Source organism: Mustela nivalis (assembly GCF_964662115.1).
Source record: "Mustela nivalis genome assembly, chromosome: 11".
Classification (NCBI taxonomy): Eukaryota; Metazoa; Chordata; class Mammalia; order Carnivora; family Mustelidae; genus Mustela; species Mustela nivalis.
In genome coordinates this window covers 101,099,993-101,113,244 of record NC_139030.1, presented here as the reverse complement: position 1 = coordinate 101,113,244, position 13,252 = coordinate 101,099,993, and the positions used below count along the sequence as shown (strand labels likewise).

Here is a 13,252-nt window from a genome sequence, read left to right as displayed (position 1 = left end):
GGCTCTCCTTCCCTTTTGGGAAAGCTTAGAGAAAGATCAACATTATAAACTTTTGTCAGCACACCAGCGTCTCTCTTTAAGGGGACCAAGTCTCCCCTACATTCAAAGGCTTTTGGGTGTGCAAACTGGCTCAACTCTGGGAATTGACTGAGGAGCTATGACTCTGTTTTTATGATCCAGGTCACACTTCTATTCACTTGACCTAGAACTTTTCTGCTTATACAGATTAAGAATTGGGGAGGCTTTCTATATATTTTATTTCTAGGAACATCATGATCAACTAGCCAATGCTATAGGTCTGCATGAGTCAAACTATTCTGATTGCTGCTTTGACTTTACTGTCCACTACAGTAACCACACGCATCTTGCCTTAGGTGGTGGCGCCATCACTGGGCTCTCCACTGCTACACTCCCATCGCATTTGGGTTTCTCAGGTCAGTGACTGCGGCTCCTACTCTAAGTTCTGCCTAACAGAGAAGATCACAGAGCTCTTCAAGGGTGGGGCTCCCCTTCAAATTTAGTTCTTACAGTCATAGTGAAAGGTCTATCTTCTGGAATCTCCCTGGAGGAGTGAGCAGGTCATAAAAACAAATCCTCACCAACATCACCATCTCTTTAACCCTTTGAATACCTTCCTTCTACATTAAGCCAAGGCAAGTCTGGCATTTCCAATCCACCCAAGTGGGCATCTTTTGGTACATGTTTCTGCAACCAAACAACCAGAATGAGTCTTTTCTAACCCCCTAATCTGTACCATTAAATGCAGAATCTCTGCTTAGTGAGCTCATATCAATAAATTTGCTATGACACAACTTTATGTTCCTCCCATCATTACCCCGCACCCTATGTGCCAGGGTTCCTTACGCTCACCGGCAGGAAGGTTCTTATCCCATTTGTGTTATAGTTTCTTTTCACTAGTTATCTGTGCACACTAAACCATGAGCTACCAGAGGGCAGGTACCAGGCCTCATTTATTTTAGTATTTGCAATGGCTTGGGGATATAGCAGACATTCAATGAATGTTTACTGAATCCATTGGTGGATAAAGAAATAATGATTGGGGCACCTGGGTGGCTCAGTGGGTTAAGCTGCTGCCTTCGGCTCATGTCATGATCCCAGGGTTCTGGGATCGAGCCCTGCATGGGGCTCTCTGCTCAGCAGGGAGCCTGCTTCCCTCTCTCTCTCTGCCTGCCTCTCTGCCTACTTGTGATCTCTCTCTGTCAAATAAATAAATAAAATCTTTTTAAAAAAAGAAATAATGATTGATAAACATAAAACATTCAAATTTTACTATTTCAACAAATGACCAATATCAAGTGGGCAAAATTTATTTTTAATGATAATACCCAGTATTGGTGAAACTATAGGACAATAAGCACTTCAGAATATACATTCCCATCCTAGACCTAATTTCCTCAATCCCTTTTTTCCCATTTCTTAATCAGGGAAAGTACTATAGATTACACTCTTTAATCTATTTTTACTGTTGAAATTTGAAGTCTGGTTGACAAATTTTAAGTTACTTTTGGTTTGCTAATGACTTTTTTAATAAAGATTTTTAATTTGACACACAGAAAGAGAGATCACAAGTAGGGAGAGACAGGCTGAGAGGGGGAAGCAGGCTCCCTGATGAGCAGAGAGCCCAATGTGGGGCATGATTCTAGGACCCTAAGATCATGACCTGAGCCAAAGGCAGAGGCTTAACCCACTGAGCCACCCTGGTGCTCCACTAATGACATTTTTTGAACATAAACTTTTTGCTGAAGATTTGGGAAAAAACAATTAGAAATTGTGGAATGGAGGTAACACTACTATATTGTAGAGGAAAACTGACAAATATTAGACAATTTGATCTTAGAAGTCCCTCACCTCCTTCTAGAAAAGGATATCTCACTGGCCAACTTTCCTTGTCAGCCTAACCCTGTCTTCCCTCATTCAGCCATGAAGCTGGCACTCTCTTCTCTTCTTTATCTTATCTCCAGAACTTCACATGTCCTTTCGCCAGGGCTATACCCAGAAACCCAAAAATTTCTCCCACCTTATTAAGCATAACAATTCACTGCTCTGTTTTCCTTAGAGTCTAGCCCATTCTGGTTATGTCTTAAGACAACCAAAATGGTCCATAAAATGGATTAAGTGTTTTAAATGTCACATAATCCAATTGTGCAAATAAGACTTCAAACACTTACGTCACAGGATCTATTCTTCCTGGAGGTGGTGCAATATTCATAAACATGGATGGCTTGTTAATTTTCTGAAGAGGTTTTAACTGAAGAAAATGGTAAGTGTGTTATAACACTGCTTAGTTACAAGTGTAGTTCACTCTAATACTAACATCCTCCAGGACTACAAAATAGGCCTTAAGATGAAGAAAGAACCAACATTTATTGAGCACTAGATATCTGTCAGGAACCTTTTATCTATAATATTATTTTTAATCCTCTCAATAATCCTATGATGTAGATAACTGTGGCTATTTTACAGAAAATGCTGAGGATCAGTAATTTGTTCAAAGTTACCCAAAAGACATCAGAGCCAGGATTTGAATGCAGCTTTATCTGCTCCCCCCACCAAGGGTAGTACCTTTTTTACATGATCAAGACAGAGGAGTAGGGGACTGTATTACCAAAAAGTTCACAGATATAAAATCAAAATCAAGAACTTTTGTATTTCCCACTCTTTTCCATACAATATCTTGGTTCCTTGTTTTTGGTAGAATCTACCTCCATAAAACAATACTTTCCTAATTTATCTGAAAAGGAGATATCTCCGTAAGAAGGTGATTATTACATGTTTTACTTCTATTCAGACAGAAAACCTACCTCTGAAGTTGGTGCTTATAAACTATGTCACGAAAGGAATTCAACAGTTACAAGACCCTATAAGGCCCAATTCATACAAATATAAATAAAATAGGCAGAAGGAAAAGAAAGAAAAATCAAAGCAAAGAAGGAAAAAAGATGAAAAAAATTGTGTCTAGTGGCTTTCTTCTGTGTATTATTTATTTCTGATTTGAAATGCATTAAAAATCATTATGATATACCATAGGCAAAATTTTAGAATAACATTTTACCAGGGGCTGCTCAGTTAACGTAACAGTAGGTTTAATAAAAGTAATGTACCACTCTGAATTCCTAATTAAAAGAACAACCAAGACTATAAAAAAATAGCAAAAAATGGAAAAGAAAGATCATATGCAAAGTATAGGGGTCACAGTCCCTGTATAATAGCAGCACTAATGTGCTTGGATATATAAATGCCCCAGAGTGGTGATAATACCTGGGGATATGAAGAGTTCTTTCAAACACCTGGTGAGAATATATGTTGGTACAACATTTCTAGAACAATTCTTTGACAAGGTCATTGTTTTTGGACAATAATTTCCATTCTAGGAATCTAGCCTAGGCACATAATAAAAGGACAGAACACAGGTTACTACACAAAAATTTTCACAGGAACATGGATATATGTGATAAATTTAAAGGCCCAGGACAAAGCAAGGAAGAGAACTTCAACATATTACTCTCTTGATAAATCAAGACATCAGACATTGAAATACCATGGAGGTAAGGAGCATATGTGATCAGAATAAAAAATGTCATGCAAATATAATCAATGACTCCATTTTTAATAAGCATTTTTATATATAAAAATCCACACTCCTTAAAATAATTTTGTTTTCACACATGAAAACACAGACACACAAAAGCAAGTGTCCTGATAAATGCATTTTGAATTAAAGATTTTAAAATGTCTATGCAAATAAAAAATAGTAGTTTCATTTTTCCTTAAGTACAATGGAGAAAATAGCATTCTTTAAAAATGTTCTTTTAAAAAATATATATTTTAAAATTTTTTATCAAACTAGAAAGCAAAGAGGCTCAGAAGAGATTTGACTGCAGTGCTGTAGAATAAAAAAGAACTAACCTGATGTGAAAATCCATAACCAAAGTTTCCATAGGAGAACATGAATTCCACCGCCACCTTGCAGATAGGCTAAACACACAGCACATTTATTTTATTATTTTATCAGAAAGATATTTTAATGAAAAAGGGGTAGCAAGTAGTATTTCTATTTCACAAATCTATGTTAGAAAAACCAAAGTGTGAATCTCCTGGTTAAAAAAGAAGAATTCACACAAGGAACTGCTAGAGAAGAATTATAGAGTTCCTAAAGTGTTAAAAACTTTATGTTAAAGAATATATGATTATAATATAGAAAATATCAGTTTATAATTAATAGGATTACCCTGAGATACATATACGCGCGCGTGTGTGTGTGTGTGTGCGTGTACACACACATGCATATGCTTTTATTTGCTCACACTTCCATTTACTTCCTACCTCCACTTCCATTGTCAGATGAAATTTTTATTTGGACAAGCGATTTCAAGTCTCTGAACCCCAGCTTGCTCAAATGCGAAATGAAAGACTGTGTCAGAGATTATGACCCCAAATGTTCATCATTCTCTGTTCTGGCTATTGGCAGCAGGGTTCTCTCTGAATAGATCAATTAATCAAAATAATAATTTTAAATATTTAAAAAGAAATTCAAGTGAGAACTGTAAACAACTCTTTAAAATCTCCTCAAGGAGAAAATATTTCCTCAATTAAAGCTGCACAAATAAGCAGATAGGGCATTTTGCTCCCTAATGCAATTATTTCAATTTTCCTGTTCATCATTTGGCAGTAAAGTAGCATCACTAAAAAAAAGAAAGGTGAAGATGAAGATTTTGTGAATATTGTTCTTTCTGTTTAATATATTTCCATTAATTCAAACAGTGATTGGTAGGGTAGCGGAGCATAAAAACACTAACAGGAGTTAAAACAGTATCAGAGTCAAGTTGTATGAAATGTTAAGTGTATGCACAAAAAGTTCTTAACATTTTTTTAAAAGATTTTATTTATTTATTTGACAGAGATCACAAGTAGGCAGAGAGGCAGGCAGAGAGAGAGAGGAGGAAGCAGGCTCCCTGCTGAGCAGAGAGCCTGATGCGAAACTTGATCCCAGGACCCTGGGATCATGACCTGAGCCGAAGGCAGAGGCTTTAACCCACTGAACCACCCAGGTGCCCCTCTTACCAGGTTTTTATGCAACATTTCAAATTCTTCAATAAAGCACCCTTTCTGGAAAAAAGAAAAAGGGAAAGAACAATAAAATCCCCAAATACAGAGTCACTCATGTAGCCATCTGTATATAATCTAAAACATTTCACAAATTTTGAAAAATCAGGTAATGATTTTTAATGCACATGTAAACTTAATAGCTCCTGTGTCCTTTGATAAAACTTCATTAGTCTTTGAAGGCCTCCTTGCTTTTGCATCCTAACAAATACTCCTGAAAATCCTTCAGATGGTTTAGATTGGTTCACTAATCAGTTCTCTTCCTTTGAGTCCAGGGCAGTATGGCTGCTGGCAAGTGAGAGGGTAACCCTAGACTGGAGAAAGCAAGAGAGAAGGAATGACAAAATCTGTGTACAAACCTTGCCCCCAACTTTTGCTGACCCCTGAACAGCACAGGCCCAGGGCAGAAGGCAAGCAGCCCAGACAAGGAGAAAAACAACTGAAATCTGGGCAGTCAATTAAGAGACAGAGTTTGTGATTTGAGTCCTGTTTAGAAACACTCCAGAAAACACAACCGAACATGTGTATGTAGTCTCCTAGGTTGTACCATTGCCACACAATCAGTTTTTAAAAATATTAGGCTGTTCAAAGACAACTCTTTTTTTTTTTTTATTATAGCCAGAGCGAGACATATGAGTTTGAAAGTAGATAATAAACCAAAAGGAGTCCATCAGATACAGATAAATAATAACAATGTGATACCACGGTGAAAGAAACAACCTTGATACTTACCTGAATTACATCATAAAGGTGTACCTTAACACTCCCTAGTAAGAGAGGATATTTTTCTGAACTTCTATATTGCATTAGTTCCAAGTATATATTATTCCGCTCATCATCTTGACGCCTGGGAACCTAGACATAATATGCATATGGAAAGAATTATCCCATTTTCAGTCTGAATTCCAGATATAATTTCTGAATAAGTACCTCCATAACTAGATCTTGTTATATACACATCTCATGATTAGTTTTCAGCTTTCAAGCTTCTAAATTGATTTGTCTGGTTTCTAAGTAACAGGCTTACATTAAGTGATATTTTAGTTTTAGATCCTATCAATTAACTGCTTATTGTGGAAGAAAAATATTAATTCTCAACACCCGTCCCCACAATTTTAACATTCTCTTCCTTTCGTTCCTCCAATATGTTATATATAGATCATACTTTTTTTATTAGTTCAACACTTAATGTTTGTGTGTATGTAACTATTCTGCAGAGTTTAGCAATACAATTACAACTATGTTTCTTTTTCTCTGTCACTTCTTAATTTCCCTTAGAGTTAATAATGTGTTTTGCTTTTTAATATTTGTTTCCTTGTGCAGTTTTCTATGTACTTATTACTAAATTATTCCCAACTTTCCCTTCGAGTTCCATTAAAATTCTCCTCTTAATAAGCTCAAACTAATAGCTCCTCTTAAAATAAGGGAAAAGATTTTGATTATGCTAATAAAGATAAGCACCCTATTAATTTATACTATTTTCCAGGATTAATTTCAAGTGTTATTTAACTGGATATATACCCACTATATTCTTGAAAACCTGGCAAGCTTAGGAAAACTATTTTCAGAGTAAAACAAATAGTATAGATTGCCTTTAGCAAAACTATGTCGGGTTTTTTTTTTTTTAACTATGCTTGAAGAACTATATTCTACACTCAAGACTAAAGCAAAATAAAGTTTTGAAGATTAAAACTGAAGGTTATAAAATGTAGAGCACTGAGGAAATGTTTTAGGACTTCATTAAAATTTAACCAATATAATAAAACTATTAGGACTTACAACTGGACTAACCAATGTATCCTATAGCTACATGAAATAGTGTTGCTCACTTAAACTCGGAGATACATTTAAGATTCTAAGAAGCTTAGCTATAAAGAGACACAGACTCTTAGCACTGGAAGCTCGAGAGTGAGAGGAAGTTTAATAAAGTATAGTCTGAAGCCGGACTGACTCCATTCCCAGCTCCACCATTTACTAGTTCTAGGACCTTAAGAAAATTCTTTCCTCATCGGTAGAATGAGGATCATAATAAGAGAATGTATATATATTTGGGGGGGGTTGTTATAAAGATTAAATAAGCTATCCATGCAAAAACGATTAGACTTTATGTAAGAAGAAAGGAGAGAGGGGCATGAGGAGGAAATGAAAGAGAGAGAAACGGCATGCTCTGGGCTGAACTGTGCATTCCCTCAAAATTCGTACACTGAAGCCTAAATCCCCAATGTGATGTTATTTGTAGGTGTGGTGTTGGGGAGGTAGTTAGGTCAGAGGGTAGAGCTCTCAAGAGTTGGATTAGTGCCCTTACAAGAAGAGACCCAAGAAAGATTATCTCTTTGCTCTCTGCAAAGAGATGGTCATCAGGAAATCAGAAAGCAGGCTCTCACCAGACACCAGGTCTGCCAGCACCCTGATCCTGAACTTTCTAGCCTCCAGAAAGCTGAGAAATGAGTGTCTGTTGTTTAAGCCACCCCATATCTATGGTCATTTGTTAGAGCAGCCCAAGCTCAGACAGGGTGGAGGAGGACAGAGGAGAGCAAGACAGAGAAAAATGCATGTTTCCTGAACACTCAGAACCACAGGCAGTAAGGTCTTAGGGAAGAAGAAGCATCAGGATTATGCATTTTCTACTAAGTTGTTTATTTGAAAACAATAATATATCTCATAGTACAGAAATAGAAGCCTGTAAAATATCAAAAAAGGCACTGCATTTGTTTCTTTCCTACCCCTAAGAAAAAAATATAATTAGTGTAGATTATTTGAAACTATAAAATTGCATTCTTATATACAGAATAGAACTTTAACATTTACCTGTACAGAAAAGTACTTTGTGTCATCAAAATTAACTGTAGTGTACTTTTCACCATTTGGGGATGCCAAGCTACATATTTTTGTACATTTCACAATGTTGTTTATAGAGATGCGAATGAACAAATTTTTGAAATGTTGTAAACTGACTGAAAATACACAGATATTAAGGAAAAAATTTGTTGTCATTGTACAATAACACAGTATAAAATTAATCCATTAAACAATTCAGGCAAAACTTAAGAATCAATCCAATAAAGAAAGAAAGAAATTGTAGAAGGGGAGGAGGGAGAGAATCTTAAGCAGACAGACTTCCTGCCCAGGGTGACACTCTGAGCCAAAATCAAGAGTCATGGGGCGCCTGGGTGGCTCAGTGGGTTAAGCTGCTGCCTTCGGCTCAGGTCATGATCTCGGGGTCCTGGGATCGAGTCCCGCATCGGGCTCTCTGCTCAGCAGGGAGCCTGCTTCCTTCTCTCTCTCTCTGCCTGCCTCTCAGTGTACTTGTAATTTCTCTCTGTCAAATAAATAAATAAAATCTTTAAAAAAAAAAAAAAAATCAAGAGTCATATGCTTAACAACTGAGCCACCCAGGAGCCCCGCTATATATTATTTTTAAGGTGACTAAACATTTGCAATATATAGTTAAAAACTTTTCTAAGCATAATTATTCAGAAATGCAAAAATTCAAAAGTCACTTATTTTTAACATTAAGACAAAATTTAAAGCAGTTTTCTTTTGTGTGTGTGTGTAGCATGGAAATTTCTTTTTTTAAATTGTGTTAGTCACCATACAATAACATCCTTAGTTTTTGATGCAGTGTTCCAAGATTCATTGTTTACGTATAATACCCAGTGCTCCATGCAGTCTGTGCCCTCTTAAATACCCATCACCACTCATCCCTCCAACCCCCTCCCCTCTAAAACCCTCAGTTTGTCTCTCAGAGTCCATAGTCTCTCGTGGTTCGTCTCCCCTGCTGATATCCCCACTTGACTTTCCCTTTCCTTCTCTGAATGTCCTCCATGTTATTCATTATGCTCCACAAGTAAAACCATATGATAATTGACTTTCTCTGCTTGACTTATTTCACTCAGCACAACCTCCTCCAAGTAGTTTTCTATTCTCTTATTCATGTCACTATATACTTCAGTTTACTATATTTTTATCTTTCATAGCACTCCATGAATTAAAACAATTTTGTTTTTATGATTTAACTAATTATCTTCAAAAATCTCTTTATGTAGAATTCTCTTCAAGAATTTACTTTATGGGGCACCTGGGTGGCTCAGTTGGTTAAGCATTTGCCTTTGGTTCAGGTCATGATCCCAGTGTCCTGGGATCGAGTCCTGCACCGGGCTCCCTGCTCAGTGTGAGTCTGCTTCTTCCTCTGCCCCAACCCCCAACTCATGTCCTTTCTCTCTCAATCTCTCTCTCTCGCAAAAATAAATAAAATCTTTTAAAAAAACAATTCACTTTACAGGCGCCTGGGTGGCTCAGTGGGTTAAGCCGCTGCCTTCGGCTCAGGTCATGATCTCAGAGTCCTGGGATTGAGTCCCCCATCGGGCTCTCTGCTCAGCAGAGAGCCTGCTTCCCTCTCTCTCTCTGCCTGCCTCTCCATCTACTTGTGATTTCTCTCTGTCAAATAAATAAATAAAATCTTTAAAAAAAAAAATTAAAAACAAACAAACAAAAAAAAAACAATTCACTTTATATAAAAAAGAAACACCAAATCTTCATAATGAGACTGGTTTAATTCCATGATAATAAGCAATCAGTTTATTTAAAGGCATCAAGATAAATAAATCCTTCAAACAATGTCTAAGGTAGCACAATTATTACTTAGAAATAATTAATATGTCCATATACACTATGGAGTATTATGCCTCCATCAGAAAGGACGAATACCCAACTTTTGTAGCAACATGGACGGTACTGGAAGAGATTATGCTGAGTGAAATAAGTCAAGCAGAGAGAGTCAATTATCATATGGTTTCACTTATTTGTGGAGCATAACAAATAGCATGGAGGACAAGGGGAGTTAGAGAGGAGAAGGGAGTTGGGGGAAATTGGAAGGGGAGGTGAACCATGAGAGACTATGGACTCTGAAAAACAATCTGAGGGGTCTGAAGTGGCGGGGGTGGGAGGTCGGGGTACCAGGTGGTGGGTATTATAGAGGGCACGGATTGCATGGAGCACTGGGTGTGGTGCAAAAATAATGAATACTGTTATGCTGAAAATAAATAAAAAATAAATTAATTAATAAAAAAATACATTGAAGCAATCTGAGTAAAAAAAAAAGAAATAATATTATCATCTAAGATACGTATTTTTCCTTTTTTTGTAAGATATATATTTTTCCTTTAACTTATATGGTGATTGAGGTTTTTCACCATATGGGTGAAAAATTTCTGTCACTTTGCACAATCAAAAAATGGAGTTTATTTTCCTCTGCTCTTGAATCTGGTCTGGTCTTGTAACTACTTTAATATGCACTGGACATGATCAGGGCTAGGACTAGGACAGGATGAGAGAGGCACCAGCCACGGTCCAAAATTGAAGGGGCTCCAAAACTTCAGTAATCAAAATAAATAATATAATTTTTTATTCTAATGTAATATTATTTTTAAAAAGATCAAAATTAGTGCAGAAAAAAAAAAATACTACGGAAAGAGAAGACCTTGGGACTCTATGGCAAGAGAGAAAGGTCTAACCATTTCAGCTTCCCAGCTAAGTCTGGTCTTCCAGCCACTGTCCCTGAAACACCAGGTATGTAAATGAGCCATTTTCGATGTTCTAGCCTGTTTGAACTGCAGGGCGACCGCAGAGCCTGCTGTGATCATGGGGAGAAGTGAATACACACAGTGATTGATAATAAAATGGTGCAGGGTTTAAGCCACTAAGTCTTGCAGTGTTCTGTAAGGCAGCAATATGTAACTGAAACAGACGTATATGATCACGGTCCGACTCTTAAATCAAAAGAAAGGATACTCTTAGGCGTGAAATGTCTGCAGTTCTTTATATGAATAGCAATGCAGCCAACCTAAAATAATCAAAGTAAAAACACAGCCAATGAGTTTTTAAAAGTTAACTTTCCTTGCATTTTATTCTATACCAAACTATATATTTTTAAAAGCTCCACTTTGCTAATTCTTTTCTTAAAAATAGTGTTTCCCATTAGAAATATCTCCTTGAGGGAAAACACCAGAAAAAAGAAATACAGAAGAAAAATAGGCAGGATTTATTCAAAGTAAAACTAAAATGAATAAGAATACAAAGCAAAAAAAAAAAAAAAAGCATTATTAACTTAAATCCAACCATCACTCTTTGAATCACTGTTATTTTATAGTAGGTGAGCATTGACAAAGTGTAGCATCCTGCATATAATAATAAAAAATATGCCTTCATTCATGTCTTTTTTATCCAGTATCCTAAAACCACTCTATTCATTTAACAATCATTCATCCAATACAATGTCCCAAGAACTGCGAAATATTCATTCTCTCTTGTAAAAGTATTTCCAAATGATAAAGAAAATTATAGCTCCTGTTTAAGCATAAAATCAAATAAAAAATGAATACAGGAATATCTGAATACTGATTTGCATTATCACCCAAATATATTTAGCCATGTTTGGTCTTAAAAACCAAGTAAAAACAACAGCAATATTATATTAAACACTGTGAAGCAAAATAAATGGCCCAATAGTATTTTTAAATGTAAGTAAATAATTTTAAAGATTTGGTTTTAAAATAATACAGAAAAAGAAATTAGCATCCAGAGGTCCTGGGTCACTCCGTCATTAAGCGTCTGCCTTTAGCTCAGGTCATGGTCTCAGGGTCCTGGGATCCAGCCCCTCATTGGGCTCCCTGCTTGGCAGGAGGCCTGCTTCTCCCTCTCCCACTCCCCCTGCTTGTGTTCCCTCTCTCTCTCTTTGTCTCTCTCTGTCAAATAAATAGAATCTTAAAAAGAAAGAAAGAAAGAAAGAAATCAGCATCCAGTATTTAATTAAAAGACTATGGCATGTGAATGATGAAATCCTAAGAAGAAAGTACTGTGGTCTACTTCTTACAGAAACTTTGATATGAAATGTTATGTTAAAGGGAAGTTTCCAAGTTTTCAAATGCAAATGCGTGTAATGCATATTACATGATCTAGGCAGGATTTTAAATGGTCCTGTCATAGGTGATCCCACGAATCATTATTTCTTAAACCTGGAATTATATGTGAGGAGGGTAAAACACGGAAGTATAACTACAAGGTTATATTGCATAATGTTACACATTAACATTCTGTGCCTTGGGCAACTACCCCAACTTTCCTTATATTTCAGCAGCTCTTTATACTTTAATATCATAGATCCATATAAAATAAAAAAGAAATATTTCTATTCAAATATATTCTCATTTAAACTCAATTAGCCAACATATAGTGAGCACATCATTAGTTTCAGAGGTAGAGTTCAGTGACTCAACAGTGGCATTTAACACCCAGTGCTCATCCCATCACGTACCCTCCTTAACGCCCATCACTCAGTTACCCCATCTCCCCCCCACCTCCCCTCCAGCAACCCTTAGTTTGTTTCCTAGAGTTAAGAGTCTCTCAAGGTTTTTCAAATACAGAAAAATATTTAACACTTAAAAAGATAATGATGACCATTCCCAGGCTATGGGGGAAAAATGTTGCCACAGACTCTGAGCCCCATCTGTGGCCCAAAGCTATAACCGTGTCACCAACCCCCAACATGCACGTACAATAGGAAAACAACTAGAAAGGTGTTTGCAAAAGCACTTTCAGCAGCCAATTTGAAGACAGGATTTTTCACACGTTTTCTGGAAAAGGGCTCTGACTAGCAGAAAGAGGAACAGTGGGTTGTGATGTAGTGTCATCGCAGACACACAAGCCTTGCCAAATACCTCAGAACGAATCACAGAACTTTCAGAAAGTCGTGTGACAAATCGTACACTGAGTGGAGCTATCACATGCCAAACGCCTGTCAAAAACTTCCAGCTGACTTTTAAAAGAAGGTTGTTAATGTCTAGCGATATGTAATTCAACTAAGGAAAATATAAACTACGAAGTCGGGAAGTGTGAATGAAATCAAAGAATCAGTTCTGAAGGAAGGAAGGTGCCTCACTCAGGAGCACTGGTGACGGAGATCAGTCTGTCAACACAGCGGCATGCATAATAGCTTACGGCCAAAAGTGATTTCAAGTTATTTCTTTTTCTTTTTTTAAAAGATTATTTATTTATTTATTTATTTATTTATTTATTTATTTATTTATTTATCAGAGAGAGAGAGAAGGAGCACACACAAGCAGGCAGAGTG

General features: G+C 36.7%; 1 protein-coding gene across 7 annotated transcripts in view; it reads right to left on the bottom strand.

Annotated features, from left to right (window-relative positions):
- The window catches only part of C2CD6 (C2 calcium dependent domain containing 6), a 109,801-nt gene that overhangs the window by 81,717 nt on the left and 14,832 nt on the right, over positions 1 to 13,252 (bottom strand). For 4 of the 7 annotated variants that reach the window (XM_082691186.1, XM_082691187.1, XM_082691191.1 and 1 more), the window contains exons 3-8: positions 10,915 to 10,966; positions 7,933 to 8,078; positions 5,857 to 5,979; positions 5,083 to 5,127; positions 3,928 to 3,996; positions 2,190 to 2,269 (exon numbers count right to left, since the gene is read on the bottom strand). The exons of 1 other annotated variant lie outside the window; for it this stretch is intronic. In XM_082691186.1, coding sequence (XP_082547312.1) covers positions 2,190 to 2,269; positions 3,928 to 3,996; positions 5,083 to 5,127; positions 5,857 to 5,979; positions 7,933 to 8,078; positions 10,915 to 10,966 — 515 coding nt within the window. The remainder of the gene's footprint in view (positions 1 to 2,189; positions 2,270 to 3,927; positions 3,997 to 5,082; positions 5,128 to 5,856; positions 5,980 to 7,932; positions 8,079 to 10,914; positions 10,967 to 13,252) is intronic. 2 more of the 7 variants (XM_082691188.1, XM_082691190.1) reach the window with 2 other exon arrangements.